The sequence below is a fragment of the Gopherus evgoodei genome, chromosome 8, assembly GCF_007399415.2.
Source record: "Gopherus evgoodei ecotype Sinaloan lineage chromosome 8, rGopEvg1_v1.p, whole genome shotgun sequence".
NCBI classification, from domain to species: Eukaryota; Metazoa; Chordata; order Testudines; family Testudinidae; genus Gopherus; species Gopherus evgoodei.
Genome location: NC_044329.1, coordinates 98,171,541 through 98,193,390, shown reverse-complemented (window position 1 = coordinate 98,193,390; position 21,850 = coordinate 98,171,541). Strand labels below are relative to the sequence as shown.

The window sequence follows — 21,850 nt, the reverse complement described above, 5'->3', positions numbered from 1 at the left end:
AGCATTCTAAGCATATAATAAACATTCCATTACCCCAGTGTAATACAGTCTCTCTCAATAACTACGTTACTTATCTGTATATTTAGGTTATTACGTAGCAGCTCCATGACTGTCACAACCACCTTTAAAAGGAAAGCTGCAGGAAAAGATGTGTCCAAGTTGCTTTAGCATTTTCATCATAGATTGAAAAGTTTTCACCAGCAATTGGATACGATGACATTCCAGGGGAGGCGAGTGAAAGAAAATAACCTTTTTTCTCTCATGTTTTCTAAAACTATCATTTCTCCTAAAATAGCACTCCTGTAACAGCCTATTTGTTCTGGGCCTGAAGTAGACACCAGTGTATGTGTCAGGCCTAAGTATTCTCTCTCACTCTAGTTTAGAAAATGTTACAGTCAAGCTTGATAACATCATAAAATTTAGAGGCCAATGCAATTATACTAGCTAGTAAAATATCTCCCTTTACTTATGTCACAAACAAAATGAAATTCTGGAAAATGAATAGTGCTTGCATAGTACATAAACAGGGCTTGTACGTATTTTCTTATACTTCAGGTTTACCTTTATGTTCAAATCTGCTTGCTGTAGATGAGAATCCTAAATAATTACAAAATTCATAAGCATGAGTCACTTTGCATTCCAATTCTGATTTTACTAAACTCACAAGATTGAGAAAAGAAGATGGAGGAAAAGAAAAAAAAAAGGAAAAAAAAAAGGAATTTGCACAGAATTATATATCCCTCAAAGAGACTGTTCTATATCCAAGGACTGTGCACAGCATGGCAGCTCAAAAAGAGGACAAAGATAATGAATATTAGACAAGTTGGTCATCAAAATATAGACTACTGCAGTTTGTGTTGCAGAATCAAGCTTCCAATTTTATTAGTTGGAAATTTAAAGCTAATCATAAAATACCTGTTATAGGTTTTGAATATTTGTATTTGGAGTTCTACATTTCAGATGCAATTTTCATGTTGGCTTACAGTACTAGTTCTCTATTTCTCTCAGCTACCCTCATAATAATATAAGCAGCTATAATACCCAGATCCCATCTCGCTGAAAGACAGGTTACGATGTACATATTCAAAATGCTGTACAGTGTCATCATGTGAAAGTATTCTGAAATGGTTATACTATTAAATGTCGGAAGGTTGATGCATGTATCTGTTCTCCAATTTTCCATACAAGCATTCTAGTTACTATAATAATTTATGTTAATCATTAGGCTATGTACATAAGATCCTAAGTATATAAAACAACTTTTACCATGAAATTATTTACAGATTTAAAACAAACAAAACACACTTCCAATGGCTCCTTTGGTCAGTCTGTATGCAGCTGGTTTGCACTAATAGTTGTCTTACTATCTTAGAAAGTAAAAAAATCATTCAAGTTAATAGCAAACAATGTAGGTTTTTTGGCCTTAAAAGATAGAGTAAACAATTCTAGACTAAGAATGATCAATTCCAGATTTCTGGCACTAAAGACATTTCATTCCCTGAGATAGCTTTGGGTCACATCATTGTAAAGTGCAATGTCATTATCAGAAAGTGTCAGAAAAACCTTTCCTCTGGTGCGATGAGAATGCAGAGCAATTTATTGTGGTCTTGCTCAGAAAGTACGCTAAGAAACACAGTAACATTATTGAAGTGTCCTTTAAAATTAACCGTTTTCTTTCACTGCCGTTTGGTTGTCTGGAAAAAAATTTCTAATCTGAATGGTTGAGTAGTAGGGAACGATTGGCAGGGTCACTTCAGCTGAGGTACTATCAAAAATGGATACAGATATAGAGTTTACCATCCCTGTTTTGAATGTTGCCTACTGCCAGTATAACTGATGGCATATTTTCTCTTTAGCTTCAAGATACCATAACAAATAAATCTTCCAACAGATTTAGTCACACAGTTTCCCAGCAGTATATCTTGTTTTCCACTGCTTGGAGTATGAACAATACCGAGCATATCCTATGGATACCTGTAGTGCGGCAATGCTGCAACAAGAAGCTGTTGCTGGTAAATAAAACCTGGCTTTAAATGACTAGCACTGAAAGCAACATTCCCATTTTAATTCAAGCTCCTTACACAGTCCTCTAGATTGGGGAGAGACAGGCACCGGGTCAAATAGAACCAATTACCACCTCTGCCTATAACTCTTTCTAGCTGTTGCGCATCAGTTCCACTTATCCACTGAATTCTTCTTGAGGGCACAGAGCCCTTACTCCTGCTTACCCATCCCACTCCAAGCGTGGTTGAGGTGGAATGCAAATTGTGTTCCTCTTCCTCAAATATCACAGGGGAAGATGACTTCAAGACCTCCCTCACCCAACCTGCCTGATGGCTGCTCTTTTCGGGGGCTAGGGAAAGAAGGAAGGGTTACTTCACCTGGTAAACAAGAGATCAAGCAGTGATAACAAAATAAACGCCAACGCTTTCCATGGCATAAGAAAACTTTTTTTTTGCTCTTAGATTTTATGTCCTGCACCAGACAAAGCAATAACTCACTACTGCCCTGCAAGCCAGCTGGTACTTGTATATATATATAAAAAAAAATCACAGTCTCTATTCCTTTAGTACTGATCTATCTATAACGAGGGCTCCAAGAACACTGTTCACATTTTCATTTTCCACATCAGCCACTGTGATAGGATATTATAACATTCCTATTAAAATCAGCTCACAACATAAATAAAGACCACCAAGTTATTTTGGTGAAGCAGGGTATTTCTAGGGTAGGTTATTTTTAAAAGAAGCTATCTAGATATCCTTCAATCTCCCACCCACAACCACTATTTTGGCTTATGCCATCATTTAGCACACTAATTGTACTTTCTCCAGTTGAATGAAAATCTTCTCTTTCTGAAAGTTCTATGGAAATGGAGTATTTTTATGATCCCCATGCTAATAAATCTCCAGCAGTCAGAACTTGGCAGCACGAAAAGATTGCAAGTGATAGTTCGCTAGTTGTACAAAATATGCAGCAACCCCTTGTTTTGGGATGAAGTAGTACGTTTCAAAAAGCAGCTCATTTTGTTGGAAAAAGAGGAGTTGTGACTGGAATAGATTTGCTGCTGCAAAAGGTAACAGCAGACAGAGAAACCCTTTACTTATCTTTAAAAATGGCCTATGTAATTATATTACATTTCTGGAGAAAGGGGACCCTGTTTGATAATGGAACACAAGGCTAGATTACTCAGAACAGAACTGTTTTCACATACAATGCTAACACCTGGGTAATGGGGGCTTTCTGGTTCAGCCACCAGTGGTGGGTAATTGAGCAAATTAAGAGGATCCACAAGCAGTTACCAACTTGGCATTCCTAGAAGAGGACATTTGAAAGAAAGAACAAAAAGCAGACTCCAGATGGATGGGCAATTGTGAGAATTAGCTCCATTTCCTTAAAGTGGGGTTCACCTGGCTCTCTAATGTGATGGAACAGCTAAAGAGGACTGAAAACAAAACCAATCTGCAAAATCTACAGAGGCCTATGATTACTATGGGTATTAAGAAACCTTTTACTGGGGATCTGACATCACTCTTTAGGCAAAGCTGTTCATGCCCACTTCGGTGAGAGAAAATGGGGAAGCATGACCTACTCTGTGTGATAAGCAAGGTCCTGGGGCTTGTAGTTAACAGAAGTGGAAACAAGAGAACTCAGGCTCTGTCTGCACTAGCACTTTTGTCAACTTTTATCAGTCGGGGTGACAAAGTTTCACTGACAAAAGCGCCACTGTGAACAGCACTATGCTGGCAGGAGACACTCTCTCTCGCCAGCATAGCTACTGCACTTGTTAGAGGTGGTTTAATGATGCTGGCAGGAGAGCTCTCTCCCGCTGGAATAGAGGGGCTGCAAAGGAGACCTTACAGCAGTGCAGCTGCAGCAATACAGCTGTGCCACTGTAAGGCCTGTAGTGCAGACAAATCCATAGCGTCCCAGCCTGACCTCTGGTTTCCAGCACAGGTACAAGATGTCACAGAAGACCTAAGTTATTTTACCAAGCCTGTATTTATTAAAGGGGAAGCTATTAACAAAACAAAAATCTTAAATCTTAATCATAATGTACATTTCATCTAAAGATAGCTGAGAAGCCTACAAAATAACTACACTTTACCTACGCTGCTTTAATTTTTCTTCACCTAATGGAAGTCCTGAACAGGTTAGTATTTTATAATGGAATGTTTCTGCAAGGAAAAAGGGCAAGATAAATGTGATGCTATGAAATTAGCTCATAAATCAACACTAAAGTATGGTTCTAACAACCTTTTGCGGGGAGTGGGCGGGGGGCACGCAGAAAAAAAGAGACACACCTCTCTCAACATTCTCTGCTCACCTCTGGTATAAGCCGGTCCAAGTGTTCAGCTCTGTTTTCATGAGAAGGGTGTGTGGAGAGCCATTCTGGTAATTTACGCTGCCCTTGAATGGTCTCTGCTAATTCCATCTGCTGCCAAAACACAGAGCTTGCTCTTACATCCACACAAGCCTAAAAGTAAAAAGGAACTATCACTGTACCGTAATTCTCAGAAACACATTTTAAATTAGAATTCTCCAAAGCTCCTTTGACTGCATCTTTCACATGAACATAAGAACATAAACATAAGAATGGCCATACTTAGTCACACCAATTGTCCATCTAGTTCAGTATCCTGTCTTCCAACAGTGGAAAATGCCAGATGCTTCAGAGGGAACGAACAGAACAGGTAATCATCAAGTGATCCATCCCCTGTGGTTCACTCCCAGCTTCTGGCAAACAGAGGCTAGGAACACTCAGAGGATAGGGTTGCATCCATGACCATCTTGGCTAAAAGCCATTGATGGACCTATCCTCCATGAACTTACGCAGTTTTTTTTTTGAATCCTGTTATAGTTTTGGCCTTCATAGCATCCCCTGGCAATGAGTTTCCAAAAGTTGACTGTATGTTGTGTGAAGAAGTATTTCCTTTTGTTTGTTTTAAACCTGCTGCCTATTAATTTTTTTGGGTGACCCCTGGTTCTTGTTATGTGAATGAGTACATAACACTTCCTTATTCACTTTCCCCAAACCAGTCAAGATTTTATTGACCTCTCTCAGTCATCTCTTTTCCAGGCTGAACAGTCTCAGTCTTCTAAATCTCTCCTCCTATAAAAGTTATTTTGTATGCCTATTCATTTTTGTTGCCTTTCTCTATACCTTTTCCATTTCTACTATAGTATATCTTTTCTGAGATAGGGTCACAAGAACTGCACACAGTATTCAAGATTCTATGGTACAACTACGGTACGTGGACTAGGACAAATAGTAAAACTTTATTTTTTTTCCCTTAAACTACTTCACTAGAGCCAGAAAATGGACAGATGGGAATGTTAGTCAGCGAGCCAGATTCAACCCTGGCATTAACTACAGAAGAAGAAAAAAACAGTAACAGAAAAGATGAGATAAGTCTCTCAGGACTGAAGACTGCTGCACTTCAAGGACACACTGGGCCCTCATCTTTATTCACACCTGTGTAACTCATTGACTTTGATAGAATTACTCCTAAATTACACAGAGTTAGTGAGAGAGGAGACAGGCACAGAAATGGTTAATCAGAAAAAGTAGTTATTCTATATTTCACTTTGTTTTAATTTACCATAAACAGCTCTGCACTCTTTTTTCTTTTAGTAGCAGTTGCTACGCATAATACCTCAGAAGAACAGATTAATCACCCTCACAGATTTACACAAATCTACAGAGAGAAGGTCACTTTTTTCCCCTCAGTATTTGTGAAAACAGCAACTACCAGAAAGCCCTTTAAAGAAAGTTCAGAGACTGGGGAGAATTTCTGCAGGAGAATGAAGGGAAGGTATTATACCCAATTTTTTGGCCTTCTACTCAGAGGACCTTCTGCTGTGCTAGTTCTAGTGCTCATGACAATATAAATGACTTTGAAGTACAGGTAAGCTCTGCCATATCAAACGTGACCATGCTAATTCATTTTTTTATTCCCCACCCCAGAAAAACAGCATCCAAAAGGTGTGTCGCTCATGAGGTGCAGAGGGACAGGATTCATCAACCAAAGAAGTAAAAAAACCAACAGCCACATCTTTCACAGCCATCTAGATGCCAGCCTGAATTGTTGATAAGGGCTGAAGTTTGCCTCACGTTATGATTAGACCAATTTAAAATGCCTCAATAAGCAGAGCTATTGCTGCATCAGTGGCATAATTTGTCATGTACTCTAAAATACAACAAACAGCACAAGTGGCAGCAGAGTAAATTTTCATGTTTTAAAAAAAGATGAATGCCATGTATTATGGAAAATGAAGGGATTATTTTTCCTGGAAACTTGGGAATCATTTTTTTGTTTTTGTAATTACTTTATGAGAAACAGACGTAAAAAAAGTGAAACAACACTGTAAATGGAACAGGCAGCATGTGTGCACATGTGTAAGATGGATAACAATTGTGTTAGTGAAAGGAATACCATCTGGTTTAAGCACCTGACCTTGGGAATACTTTACACAGCAGTATGACAATAATGAACGAACTGTGGTAACAGTTGCACTGCAGAAGGGATGCAAACAGAGTTATCAAAATACACTCCACAAAAAGTTGCAGCAAGCAAATGTATTATTTATATTGTGACATCACAATGCCTAGGAACTTCAATCACCATAAAAAGCCTGAAGAAAAACCTTAAGTTTATATGCAGTCATAGGTCTTAACACCTAGCTAATGTGGGGTATACCCATACTATACTATCCGTTTGTTAAAGTGTCCTGGAGTGTAAATATAGATAGTTACTAGAAAATCGTATCTGAACACAGTGTATGGAGCAATGGCCATCAAAAAAAAAAGTGACAATTGTCTTACCTAGATAAATATTTGTAGGAAAATTCAGTATTTAAGGTGTTTCTTATAGTAATACTGCAGGTACTTCGGCAATCTTATTTACTTCGGGGGGTGGGTGTATCACTTTCTCCACCCAGAACCTTCAAAGCAGCCAAAAGATAGTGGATTGAGGTCATGGCAACAATATGTCTTGTGAAAGGTGACAGCAGGTAAGTTTTTTTGGGTGGGTGGAGCTTGTGAAGGTGTTGTTGAGATGCTAGATGGCAAATGGGAAGGGGATCATTTCAGCTATTCCTGCCTCCCCCATGCCATTCCCATGCTGTTCTCTACTTCAGAGAAACACTGAGCACTGAACAGTTTTTAGAGGACCACCACCATCCATTGGGCAGCATAGAGATAATGCCAAAAAAGTGCTCTAGTCAGAATATGAGCTATGAGGGTAGATGTACCAGGGGAGAGTGAGTCAGACAAGGTTTATTAAGTGAGTCATGAAGCCTCTTTATATTATTAGTGATTTATAGGTGTGTCATAGTATTTTTCCCCAATCTGAACCTTAGAGTCCAAATTTGGGGTACCAGCATGAATTCCTCTAATCTTAATTACCAGGTTAGATCTGATACACTGCCACCACCCAAAAATATATAGTGTTTTGGGGCACTCTGGTCCCCCCAAAACTTTCCCTGGGGACCCCAGGACCCAAATTCCTTGAGTCTTACAACACAGGGGAATAAACCATTTCCCTCCCCTTCTCCTTTCTTCCTCCCAGATCTTTTCCGCCCTGGGTACACTAGGAGATCACCGTGATTCAAACTCCTTGAATCACAACACAGAGAAATCAGGGTGGTTCCCCCCCTTCACTCCCCCTGCCTTCTTCCCTGTTAAGTACAGACTCAATTCCCCTGAGCCTCAACAAGGGGAAAAAAATCAAATAGGTCTTAAAAAGCAAAACTTTTAATAGAAAGATAGAAAAAAAGTAAAAGTTATCTCTGCAATTTAGACGGTAAAAGTACAGGGGCTTACAGCTTATAGACACTAGAAAGAAGCCTCCCCCCAGCAATACGCAATTTAAAATACTTCCAGCAAAATACACATTTGCAAATACAGAAAACAATCAAAAGACTATAACCGCCTTTCTTACTAAATACTCACTAGTCTGAATATATAAGAGACTGTAGCACGGAGACTGGCAAGAAACCTGGTTGCACATCTAGTCCCTTCCAGGACCCAGAGAGAACAAAGCCAAACCCAAAAAACACAAACAAAGGCTTCCCCCTATGAGATTTGAAAGTATCTTGTCTCCTGATTGGTTCCCTGGTCAGGTGTTTGGTTCCCTGTTTGTTAATCCTTTACAGGTAAAAGAGACATTAACCCTTAACTATCTGTTTATGACAAGGTGGCTGTAGGAAAGTAAACAAATATGACTGTGCAGCCAGCAGACCCTGATAGTACAGTATGTGACAGTGTGTGGGATTCAATATAGGGGTATTATTAGCATGAATTTGGGATGACCACATTTTTCGTGAGCGTGGAAGCCATGAGTTAGTTGTAAAAGTCACTCAAAACTCATGACAATAAAACCTGTTTTGTTTGGGTCTCATATTTTACAACAGTATTTGTTTGATTTTTTCCACCCTGCTTATATGTACATATGTATGTAACCAACCCTGTACCACTTCCCTCACCTCCATTCACTTCTGCCTTTTTTGTCTTTGAGATTGTAAGGTCTTTGGAACAGGGACCATTTCTTCCTATGTGTTTATACAGCACTTAGCAAATTTGGGGCTTAACCATATTGTAAATATTTCCAAGTGTCTAAATGTACAGATTGATATAGTTAGTATATTTCTAAACTATATGATCTAAAAATTATCTATTTTTTTTAGTAAGCCACTATGCTGAAATTCTGTGAACATATGATCTCTTGTAACCTGCCATGAGTAAAAACTAATGATATATACAGCTGGAAAATTAGGAACCTCAACTCCCCATATGGATATGGAGTGTCTGAGATATTGAACAGTAAATGTCAGTTATATAAGACCAAAGTTCTACACCACAGACTCTATATACTTGCATTTTCCTGCTATGCATTCATGTGAAAAACGGAACAGCTATGTATCTTTGTTTTTCTATGTTTTTTTAACAAAAGTTTGCAATGAACTGCTCAAAGATTTGGAATATTAGTATTTTTGTTCAAGATATATTAATGGTCTGAACACAGGTGAGAGAGTTGAGGTACAAGGTAACAAGCTATTTAATTAAGGAACTATTCTCTGGAAACCATCATCACGTGTGATATTAGAAGTGCGTGGATGTGTGTACTAAGTCTTCTAAGATTAGTGTTAAAAGGAGACGTCCCTATGGCAGCAAAAGGATTAAAGGGTGTGTGTCGTTATTTGGTGTTCTTTTTTGGTATGCCCACTACATGCTTCAAAGCAATGGGGTCTTTGCCCCAAAGAGCTAGATATCAATTACATTTTCCCTAAATATATTTCAGAGATATATGTCCTCACCGGTAACCTATTAAAACCACAAATAAAAGTGCAATTTCAACCACAGGAAATAAGAAACTCAGAATGATAGAAGATTCAAAAAGGCCAAACTGCAAAAAGCAGAATTCTCTTACTGTGATGTATTAGCACTAGATGGTGCTGTTCACATAGTTATCCAACTTAGCTCCAAAAACACTGTAATTGGATAGGTAAAACTGAAAGGTCTTGCTTAATTTGTTTAATTTATTAACTAAATCCTTCCAAGGATAAAAGGGCGAATTGGTAGAGAGATTATTAAATAAACTACAAGTACTTTACAAAGAGCATTAAAGCCTCATGTTAAAAAGGAGCCACATCATTTAAATTCCACATAGAAGTATGAAACCCATCTCTTGCACATATGAAGCAGCTGATATATTAAAAGTGATTTATACATAAACTTGTACCATTGATACAACATGACTATGCTTATTTTAAATCTTGAAACCAAATTAAAAAAACTGATCTGAATTTTAAGTTATAATGTATTATATACACCATAATTACTAGCTATCATATCTCTAGTGAAAACAATCAATCACAATATAGAAAATTTAAAACCACTCTTGCTTATTTATAGTATCTACTCTGATAATGATATACTGAAACTCAAGTGCACTACAGATTAGTGCAGGGGTTGGCAACCTTTCAGAAGTGGTGTGCCGAGTCTTCATTTATTCACTCTAATTTAAGGTTTTGCGTGCCAATAATACATTTTAACGTTTTTAGAAGGTCTCTTTCTATAAGTCTAGAATATATAACTAAACTATTGTTGTATGTAAAGTAAATAAGGTTTTTAAAATGTTTAAGAAGCTTCTTTTAAAATTAAATTAAAATGCTGAGCCCCCCGGACCGGTGCCCAGGACCCGGGCAGTGTGAGTGCCACTGAAAATCAGCTCGCGTGCCACCTTCATGTGCCATAGGTTGCCTACCCCGGGATTAGTAAAACAATCTTCAATAACAGACAGAAGCTAAGTGAAATATATCAAAAGCCAAGTGACAGAGTTTGTAATCTAAGCTGCCAGATATATTTCCATGTATATTATCTATGATAGGGAACTTCCTAGCTTTCACTTCTTTAAGAATAAGTTAGTAACACCCAGTTTTATGAACTCCACTGTTCTACTTTTAGCAAAAATGCCCTTTTGTTTCCCCATTGACCAGTAAACTACTATATTTTCCCTTAATGTCATTAAACATCTATTTGACTAAAATTTGGGGTATTCCTAGATTGCGAAATTAAAGTTTACCTGTCCATGAATTGTCATTTGTAAAAACTTATTCCAATAATAAATTAAACAGAAGAATTATTTGGCTAGTAAGAACCAATTTTAGTTACCTTTGCAGCAAACTGAAGTCCAACTTTGTCAGCCTCAGCCTCCAGTGTCCTGTTATATGGCCTATCAAACATAAACTGGAAGAGAAACATGTCAAAGCCTTGATCATAATGCTTGTTTTCACCAATTTATGAAGTCATTAACATTTTATATTTTTTCTAACCTGCTCATAAGAAAAGCTGGATGGGGTTCATCATTATATTATATTAATTACCTATAAAAACAGTTTTAATCCTTGTCTAGCACAGTATTCTCTTTCCATCAGAACTCAATCAATGTATTCAACTGGGAAATTTACATATACATTTCTCAAGGAAAAGGAGTAAATGCACTTTTATCAGCTGATCTCAGAGCATTTTAAAAGCAGTTTAAGGGACACCATCAATTCAACTAGTCGATTTTAGAAAGAGAAGTAAAGGCAGTTCAGGTACTAGCCAAGTTTGTGATGCCCCTCCCAACCACCCCATCAATTTTGTGGTTTTACAATTACATTTGTCAGTTTAAAAAAGTGTTTTATCTCCCCTATGGCTATGTGGAAGATTCACACAAACAGAGGAAACAAACTGATTATGCATAAGCAAGAGACAAACTTTTATCATATCTTTGATAGGATGTCATTTTAAGTTTTGCTTGTACCCATAGTGGGTAAAAATTTCAGGGAAAAGTGGGATTTTTAAATTGTCTGTCTTTAAGTCTCGTATGACATACCTGAGGGTAAGTACATATGGTATAGTAAACAAGACAGTCAACAGTATCCAACACAACCATAAAACATAAGAGATCACTGCTCCTTCATGATTACACTCCCAACACAGGGCTTAAATGCTCCTTGAGAAATCCAAGAGATGAAGATATTAATCTGGCCTGCTCCCACTCCATTAACCCTAGTGATGTAAATGACATTGCACAAAGACGCTGTTTTGCCAGGTAAAGATCCAATTATACAACCTCCAATCTTCTAGAATATGCATCTTCTAAAGATTCATGTAGTCATGTGCTAGTAAAACAGGTTACAGTAAACATTTACATGCCCTGTTGAAGCAGATTGCTGTTCTGCGTGAACTTTGCTCCTGTTCTATAGGCATTATGACATCACTCTCTGGGCTGAATATCAATTGGGAAATTCCAGCTAGAGAGAGGGAGCATTACAGGTTTATTGCAGGGTTCTTTCAGCTCCTTCACAGGTTGAAAAAGAGCTGGAAAGCATTTGGGATCAGGAAAGAAGAACAGTAACTGCCACAATGGAACAGCATCAAGGAAGTGGGCCTGGCAACTTGTACACCACGTGGAAACCTAGTCACTAGTTCTTTTATTGAAGCAGCATGGGTATTCCTGTTTTATTCAGCAACACTTGGTAAAATGAGCCAAGTAACTAAATTTTCCTGTATCTTTCCAGAGATGTAAACTGACAGGCATTTTTGGATTATTTTTAAGATGTCTGTATGTCTCCCACCCTACCCTACCTCCCAGAAAGCTTTACAATAATAGGGTAAGGATTAGACACATATATTGACTTGTGTTTGTGTGAAGGCTTCTGGGAAACATAATACAAGGCAACCCAAGCTGATCCTCTCAGAGTAAATCAAAGCAAATTCCATGTTTTATAAGAAAGGAGAGAACAGTTCAATCCCAAAGCTGAAGCCTTTCTTACCAAGTCTAGATATTGCAATGACAGATAACAGAAAACTTGAGACAAATATGTATAGGGAACATTTGCTTCCTTTTCATTGAACAGTTTCCCCAGGTAAAGAGAAGCACACATACTCATTAAGATGACAGGAGATTCTTCTAGGTGTGGTCTTTCATATCTCTCTGAATCACCATTCATAAAAGAGGGAGGATAATAAGCTAGATGGATCACCTGTGGGTGCCATGACACTCCCAGTTTCGATTCTGTGTCTGACAGATGGACAAGATGATCACTTGCAGCACTGACTTGAGTAAAGCTCTACAAACAGGCATTTTTTCATCTATTCATCATAGTCACTTGTTATTTTTTGTTTTGGTGATTTTACTGCAATTTTTTAGTCAGGGGCTTCTAGGTATCAAGATTATCTCACAGATCAAAAAAAAAAGATATAAAAGTTTGAGAGATAGGTAATTTGATTATTCTTTACCTAAACAGGGGTAGGAGGGCTGAAAATTATCTTAATCACTTGCAGAAATTTTAATGAATTCAGGACGCTTGTTTTTCTAATGGCTGCTGTATAGAGCAAAGGAGATGCAAGGCAAGGGGCAATATAACTCTACAAGGATCCGCACTAAAACTCTACTATCCCCAGAATGTTTCTGGATCTGTTGTCACCAAGCAATGTGGTGTCCCTATTAGACTTAAAATACATCCCAGTACTGCCTTTCCAATTATGGTTGTACTCTGAAGAATTACTAAAAATGGCAACAGGGTATTCCATATTTATTGTGTTCCAATGATTATATCAAAGTTTGCTTAATTTACAGGAGATGCTTTCTTAAAACCAGCCCTGCAAAATTGGTGGAAGTTCTATATACTTGCTATCTATACTTAAGAGGAAGGATTGAGGCCATAGGGATAGGAAAATAGAATAAGCAAGCTTGTTAAGAAAGAGATGTTTTTTTCTGCTTCTGCCTAATAAGCCTCGGCAGTAGCCACGTGAAGCAGCTAGGCAGATGGGCCTCAAGGCATTTAATAGGCTGTGGGTAGTCATCTGCCACTGACAAATGATTTGATTATGTGCTTTTTTTAAATGTATGGGCATGTTGGAATGAAAGAGAAGATCTGCCAACTCTCCCTTCAAAACCACCTGAAGGACATTAGACAGAGTGACTGACATGGAGTTAGAGACACTGACAATGGTTGTGTGTGTTAAAGAAGAGGAAGTCCCACACACCTTAAAAATCTCAACACCTCGGTTAGCTCAGGAAATACAAACCATGTGTAGTGGGTTAGAGAGCAGGGAGGGGAGGGAAGAGAGAAAAAGAAGTGTTCTATTTGTGCATACTAATGTAGTCACATGGGGGGTAAAACCCAGATTACCTTAATTTTCTGCTCTTTTGTGAGCAACTCCTTAAACTAAAGTCAATTAGAACAACTTCTGGTATAAAAGCGAACAAAATCTGTGCTCATTTGCTGTATAAGAAGACAGAGGGAACAGAATAACCTGGAAGAATGAGTGGAACTTTTTTACAGTGATAGGTAAGCTGTAAGCTTTGTGGTAGAGATGTTCTTTTGTTCTGTTTGTACAACAACCATCAGGTCCATAAACAGGGCTCCTAGGCGCTATGAGAATACAAATATTTATAGTAAGGAGGAGATGATGTTCTTGGGGAGGTACGCAAGAGGAAGAACTCATAATGCAGCTTAAACTGGTCAGACAAGGTGGCTAAAACAACTCATACAAGAGGGGGAATATTGCATGGACAACAAGGACGGGCCAGGTTGCTATTATCAAGAAAAACATAAGGCGGCAGACAGAGAAAAGCAGAGAGATACACACTTGACGGTGGGTGGGGGAAAAAAAACTGCTCTGGTAAGTATGACAGCTAGACGCTGAGTGGGAGGGCAGGAGGATTTAGCAAGAACTTGGCTGAATCCAGAATGAAAGATTGTGCTTTTAACAAAATTTCCCTTTAACAAAAGCCTCTCTCCCTACTCAACTACTTTTGAAGTAGCCTTAGACTGTGAAATAAAGTTTTGCAATTTACTTTTACCTCAGCTGTCTCTCTCCATATTCCATGCTGAATAAATTTTATTCTACTTAAGCCAAGAGGCGGAATTTGAAACTATTTGGGGTTATTGCTAGGATAAGAGGTCCTTCAGTGGTAAGGTATAAGAACAGTTTTGCAGTGCAAGCATAAACAACTGAATACACCTAATTTACATTCCTGGTCAAAGGCACAATTCAATCCCACTAGGACATGTCACGATACCAGTTGCAGTTACCCCAAAATGTGAGAAAAGCCTTAAGAGCAAGAAGCAAGTTTGAGAGGTTGACAGGGAGTTCGGTCTCAGAAACCAAACAACAGGCTTTTGTCAGAGCTCAGTCACAGTAACTCAACATTTCTCAAACTTTGGTCTCTAGATCATTTGCTGGCATTCAGTGCTGGCTTTTAAGATGCTTCTACAAACATCCAGCCTCTGTTATAATAATTTATGTTCAAAGTCTATAGCTTCCAGATTGATGGGTAGATATCACAGCACAGACTGGTTATATTTGTTTTTGTTTTGAAGAACCATTGGGTAACAGGAGAAGAATCACAGGCAATATAAGTGTCTTTATTCCAAGGCTGATAAAAATGTTGTGACATACAAAATTCCCCCAAAAATGCTTTACATAAGAAGTAGTTGAATAACTGGGCAGATGCACACAATGAATTAGTTATCAGGAGGAATGTGGCACCATACGAACTCCAAGTTTTATTTTATTGATATTTATGTTGGAGGGACTACATACATTTCATTGGATTCTTTATGTGCACTATTGGCTTTATAACAGGACTTAGATCGGGGCGGGCAAACTTTCTGGCCTGAGGGTTGCATTGGGTTTCGCAAATTGTATGGAGGGCTGGTTAGGGCCTCCCCACCCCATATCCGACCCTCCCTGCTTCTCATCCCCTGACGGCTCTCCCGGACTCCTGCCCCACTCAACCACCTCGTTCCCTGATGGCCCCACCCAGGATCCCAGCCCCATCCACCACCACCGCTCCCTGACCACCCTTAGAACCGCCACCCCATCCAACTCCTCCTCTTATTCCTGATGGCCCCCCAGGCACCCCTGCCCCCATTCAACCCGTGTTCCCTGCCCTCTGACCGCCCTGACCCCTATCCACACCCCGACCCCCTGACCACCACCCTGAACTCCCCTACCTTCTATCTAACCCCCCCTGCTTCCTGCCCCCTTACTGCGCTGCCTGGAGCACTGGTGGCCGCTGGCGCTACAGCCGCACCGCCTAGAGCACCAAAACAGGCAGCCGTGCCACCTGGCTATAACCAGCCACGCCACCGTGCAGCACAGAGCACCAGGTCAGGCCATGGCTCTGCAGCTGCGCTGCCCCAGGAGCTCACCACCCTGCCGCCCAGAGCACTGCGCTGGTGGCAGAGTGAGCTGAGGCTGTGTGGGAGAGGGAATAGCGGGGGAGGGGCCGGGGGCTAGCCACCCAGGCCAGGAGCTCAGGGACTGGGCAAGAGGGTTCCACGGGCCAGAGGTGGCCCGCGGACGGTAGTTTGCCCACCTCCGACTTAGATCCTGAATTTTATTAAACTGCGGGACACAGACTTCTAATTTAACAAAATATAATAATAATAATAATAAACATCCGTAAACACAGTCATTTCACACAATTCTGACAAACTAAAGAAAACAGCTGTCAAATGCAGAAAAATAGTACCTTAAATGTCAATTATTTTGAAAAGGTGTCCTAAGATTAAATGGGATATTGAACATCCCCAGGTTCTAATTCACAAGTGCTAATATGCTGTAGATTAGTTCTGTATGCTGACCCTCTGCTACACAATTTGGAACTGGGCTCTTCCTAAACTACGAACAGTAAATTCTTTACTAAATTTTTGAAATATTACAAAGGTTAAGTCACAATACAGTATCAGATGAAGCAGAAATATTAGAAATTATTTATAAAAATACAGCTCCCTCAAAAAACCCCAAATCTCTATTACACAGTTGACAGGTTTCAGAGTAGCAGCCGCGTTAGTCTGTAGCAGCAAAAAGAATGAGGAGTACTTGTGGCACCTTAGAGACTAACAAATTTATTCTGCGTGGACTTCTCCTGAAGGTCGAAACAGACTGGACTTCTACATAGAATGCTTCCGCCGATATGCACAGGCTGAAATTGTGGAAAAGCAGCATCACTTACCCCATAACCTCAGTCGTGCAGAACACAATGCCGTCCACAGCCTCAGGAACAACTTTGACATCGTAATCATAAAGGCTGACAAAGGAGGTGCTGTCATCATCATGAATAGGTCGGAATATGAATGAGAGGCTGCTAGGCAGCTCTCCAACACCACATTCTCCAGGCCTTTACCCTCTGATCCCACTGAGGGTTACCAAAAGAAACTACACTATCTGCTCAAGAAACTCCCTGAAAAAGGACAAGAACAAATCTGCAGACACACCCCTAGAACTCTGAATAGGAGTATTCTATCTGCTCCTCATAAATCTGAAAATCCCGTACGACCCATCATCTCAGGCACTGGCACCCTGACAGGATTGTCTGGCTATGTAGACTCTCTCATCAGACTCTACACTACCAGCACTCCTAGCTGTCTTCGAGACATCACTGACTTCCTGAGGAAACAACAATATATTGGTGATCTTCCAGAAAATACTGTCCTGCTACTATGGATGTAGAAGCCCTCTACACCAACATTCCACACACAGATGGACTACAAGCCATCAGGAACAGTATCCCCAATAATGTTACAGCAAACCTGGTGGCTGAACTGACCTCACCCACAACTATTTCACATTTGGGGACAATGTATACCTTCAAGTCAGCGGCACTGCTATGGGTACCTGCATGACCCCACAGTATGCCAACATTTTTATGGCTGACTTAGAACAATGCTTCCTCAGCTCTTGTCCCCTAACCTACTTGTGCTACGCTGATGACATCTTCGTCATCTGGACCCATGGAAAAGAAGCCCTTGAGGAATTCCACCATCATTTCAACAATTTCCATCCCACCATCAACCTCAGCCTGGACCAGTCCACACAAGAGATCCACTTCCTGGACACTACTGTGCTAATAAGCGATGGTCACATAAACACCACCCTATACCGTAACCCTGCTGACCACTATACTTACCTACATGCCTCCAACTTTCATCCAGACCACACCACATGATTCATTGTCGACAGCCAAGCTCTAAGGTACAACCGCATTTCTTCCAAACCCTCAGACAGAGACAAATACCTACAAGATCTCTATCAAGCATTCTTACAACTATAATACCTACCGGCTGAAGTGAAGAAACAGATTGACAGAGCCAGAAGAGTACCCATAAGTCACCTACTACAGGACAGGCCCAACAAAGAAAGTAAGAGAACACCACTAGCCATTACCTTCAGCCCCCAACTAAAACCTCTCCAGTGCATCATCAAGGATCTACAACCTATCCTGAATGATGATCCATCACTTTCACAGATCTTGGGAGACAGGCCAGTCCTCGCTTACAGACAGCCCCCCAACCTGAAGCAAATATTCATCAGCAACCACACAACAAAAAACACTAACCCAGGAACCTATCCTTGCAACAAAGCCCGTTGCCAACTCTGTCCACACATCTATTCAGGGGACACCATCATAGGACCTAATCACATCAGCCACATTATCAGAGGCTCATTCACCTGCACATCTACCAATGTGATATATGCCATCATGTGCCGGCAATGCCCCTCTGCCACATACATTGGCCAAACCGGACAGTCTCTACGCAAAAGAATAAATGGACACAAATCAGACGTCAAGAATTATAATGTTCAAATACCAGTCGGAGAACACTTCATCCTCCCTGGTCACTCAATTACAGACCTCAAAATCAGAATACTCCAACAAAAAAAAACTTCAAAAACAGACTCCAATGAGAAACTGCAGAATTGGAATTAATTTGCAAACTGGACACCATTAAACTAGGCTTGAATAAAGACTTGGATCGGAGGGGTCATTACACAAAGTAAAAACTATTTTCTCATGTCAACTTTTCCCCCCTACTGTTACTCACACCTTCTTGTCAACTGTTGGAAATGGCCATACTGATTATCACTAAAAATGTTTTTTAAATCCTGCTGATAATAGCTCACCTTAATTGATTACTCTCGTTACAGTTGCTATGTTAACACCCATTTTTTCATGTTCTCTCTCATATATAAAATCTTCCTACTGTATTTTCCACTGCATGCATCCGATGAAGTGGGATTTAGCCCATTAAAGCTTACGCTCAAATAAGTTTGTTAGTCTCTAAGGTGCCACAAGTACTCCTCGTTCTATTATACAGTTATAACTCTGAGCTCTTCCCTCTTAGACACAGAATTGAGTGGCACTGTAATACTCCAGTACTACAAATTGAATGTTTTCCAAATGACTAAGAAATGACAACTTACCTGAATAATAGTAGAAAGTATATTCAGCTGCATTTATAGAAAAAGTATCACAGTGTGTGGCATACTGAACCAGGTGTTGAATAAATGAAGCAAGTACAACAATGTCACAGCCTCCACCTTACCTCCTGCAACTTGGTCTGGATCCACTGGCCTACAACTGCCAGACTATCTCGAGGACAGACTGCCCAAATCATAGTGAGCAAGATAAGCGACAGGAAATCCAAGAAATGTACCAGACTGGCTTTCTCTGCCTGAAAACAAAAACAGTGAGTTTTCCAATCAATTACCCTTGGATCTTGCTTGCATGCATTATTTCTGAATTTAAGACAGATAGTTCTTTTCTATCTTAGGTACATACATGCCATCAGAGGGTGGGATAACCCTTTAAGAAAAGTGGACTTATTCCCAACTGTGAATAATTCTCTTCTCCTAGGCGAGATGTTTCAGGCCAGGTATCAGGTGATAGCCTGCAGACAACCCGGTGCTCAAAAGAAGACCCACAAGCAACACAGAGGGAGAGACTTGCTCAGAGTACATAGGCATCTGCAGGAGACCCAGTGATGGGAAAAAAGACTAAGAAACAGGCTTTCCATACCAGCCTAGCTGAAGAGAGAAAGTGTATGGGCAAAGACAAGATCCTTATGTGGAAGAGGCTTTAGAAGGAACCAGGCAGCCAGACTTTGCTTTTTTGTTTTGATTTGTGTTGGACTATTTTGGCGACAAACACATCCCTGAAAAAATGAACTGAAATTCTTCTTCTGACAGGAGCTTTACTTGATATACTGGCCAGTGAGTGGTCCACCAAATTATAGGCCTTGATCACTGTAATATGAGCACTTCTCAGTCTAACATATATCCACACAATACCTCTGTGAGGTAGGGCAGTGATATCCCTGTTTTACAAATGAGGACTGAGACACTGTGCGAGTAAGTGACTTCCCAAGTTCACACAAGGAATCTGTAGCAGGGAAGGGACTTGAATTCAGATCTAACAAGATACAGGCTAGTTCCCTAACCGCCAAGACCACTTTCCTCCCAAATTCCATCAATCTTGCCAATTTTAATATTTAAATTAAATTCTGTTACAATGTAAAACTATTCCAATAGTTAGAGCTGTTGCTTCTCTCTCTCAAAAACTGCAGCTCTCATTTCTCTGTTCTCCTCTTCATAGGAGTGCAATGCTATCGAAAAGGGATAATTCAGCATAACTTCTCCCTCCCAAGTAATAGCCCCAAGGGAATACTGCTATCCCTTGTTATATTTGTTCCCCAAATGCACTAATCACAGTTGTGTAGCAACTTTCCACTAAATGAATTAGAGCTAGTAAAACTACTAGTCATGACTATTTCTCAGATGAATTGAGCCCTTTTTCTGGATGTGATCATATGCAAATCTGTTGTCTGGGTCACAATTTTTTTCTCTGTTTAGTGAACAGTTTGTGCGAGGTTTGGCTCTTTACTCAAAGAAACTGGTTACTTAAGTCACATGGTATCTCAGGTCCTGATTGGATGACTGAGGCTTTATAACAAGAGGATAAGTTCCCTTTTTTCCTACTCAAAATTAGCCATGAATATTTTTAACTGCTCAAATAATCACAAGCACTTCTGGCATGAATCTTCTTGTTCACTGAAGTGTTTGCAGGTGCCAGTGAAATAAATCAGTTGGTTTGTTTGCAAATGCTTTTGAGAGCCATTTACCTAGCTCTAGCATAACCTTGGAACATAATGGGGAGTTTTATGTTGAAAGTTTATGAGTTTTGAGAGTGGATGGGAAAGTATAGATATAAAAGACTACAGAGCTTGCATTAAAAGAAAGGAATGGTTTTGGGTACAGATGCAGCTACACCTTATAATGACCTAGTTTTAGACAAGCAGCAGTGTGGATAACATATCTTCATCTAGAACACCTTGGGCCAAGATTTTATTTAAAACCTGTTTTTTCAAAACTGGACCTGCAAAATGTGAAAGATCATTACACATGTTTTGTGCATGAAAACTGGTGCTGAATTACCAGTTCATCCATGAACACATTAGGGCTTGGGATATACACAAGGTAGTACGTGCTCACATTTGCAACCACTCTCAGTGATCTGCAAACAGAGTCCTATCCAACAGCCTTAAAAACTAATTATGAATGTTAGGGCTTTGCTACTGAACTGCAAGCACCATGCAATTTAGAAGACATTTTAAATGCATCTATGGATTCAACAAGTTTAGAAGGGCTAAGGCTCAATTTTGTAAAGTGCTGAGCACCTGCAACTCCGAAAGCCTGCATATCTCAGGTTCAAATCCTAACTGCTATTTTGTAATGGAATGGAAGCGTCTCTGAGGGACCGATCCTGTCAACATTCACTAGCAGGTATAGCGCTAACACTGATTAAAATGGCACAGTAATATGTGCAGGATCAGGACAATCAACCTTTAAACCAAATTCTTTATTCAGTTTGAGGAAGCAGCCTGAGACTTTGGTTTATATATTAACTTGGTTTTTTTTAAAAGAAGTACTTACTGCATGTCCCAATACAGCATGAGCTATTTCATGGCCCAAAATGAAAGAGAGCTGGTGAATATCTGACACCGCATTTAGCAAACCAGTGAAAACAAATACTTGTCCATTCTGTGAGTAAAAAGAAAAAAAACACCACATCATAATATAGCATAGAAACTGTGTAAACAAGCTGCATTCTTCAATACTGCTTGCTTTTGGATTTTACTTACCGGAAGTACAAAAGCATTTATGCCTGGTTCTTCCACCACATGGATAACCCACTTGAACTCCGACACCTGCGGGATGTCCTGGTTGCTTTCAGATAGATGACCGATAACTTTTTTCACTACCTGATAGCGAGGGTCTATCTCAGATAACATCTTATTTTTAAACTGTTCCATCCACTGAAAGAGAAAATTTGTTGAGGTCTATACAGAATAAAGAATGCAGTCTGGAGGCTAACTGCTACACTGATATGGCATGTAAGTCTATCACAGTAAAAGTTTTGTTCCAGACAATATACTAACAATCCAGTTCTCATATACTCTTTTATATACCAAGTCAATCATCCAAGGAAAGCAGTAGAGCTCAGTT

General features: G+C 39.7%; 1 protein-coding gene across 9 annotated transcripts in view; it reads right to left on the bottom strand.

Moving 5' to 3' along the window:
• OMA1 (OMA1 zinc metallopeptidase) overlaps positions 1-21,850 on the bottom strand; it is a 32,815-nt gene that overhangs the window by 6,046 nt on the left and 4,919 nt on the right. For 5 of the 9 annotated variants that reach the window (XM_030572230.1, XM_030572228.1, XM_030572232.1 and 2 more), the window contains 5 exons: positions 21,487-21,660; positions 21,278-21,385; positions 18,892-19,020; positions 10,676-10,750; positions 4,328-4,477 (listed from right to left, as the gene is read on the bottom strand). In XM_030572230.1, coding sequence (XP_030428090.1) covers positions 4,328-4,477; positions 10,676-10,750; positions 18,892-19,020; positions 21,278-21,385; positions 21,487-21,660 — 636 coding nt within the window. The other 4 variants (XM_030572233.1, XM_030572231.1, XM_030572235.1 and 1 more) reach the window with 4 other exon arrangements.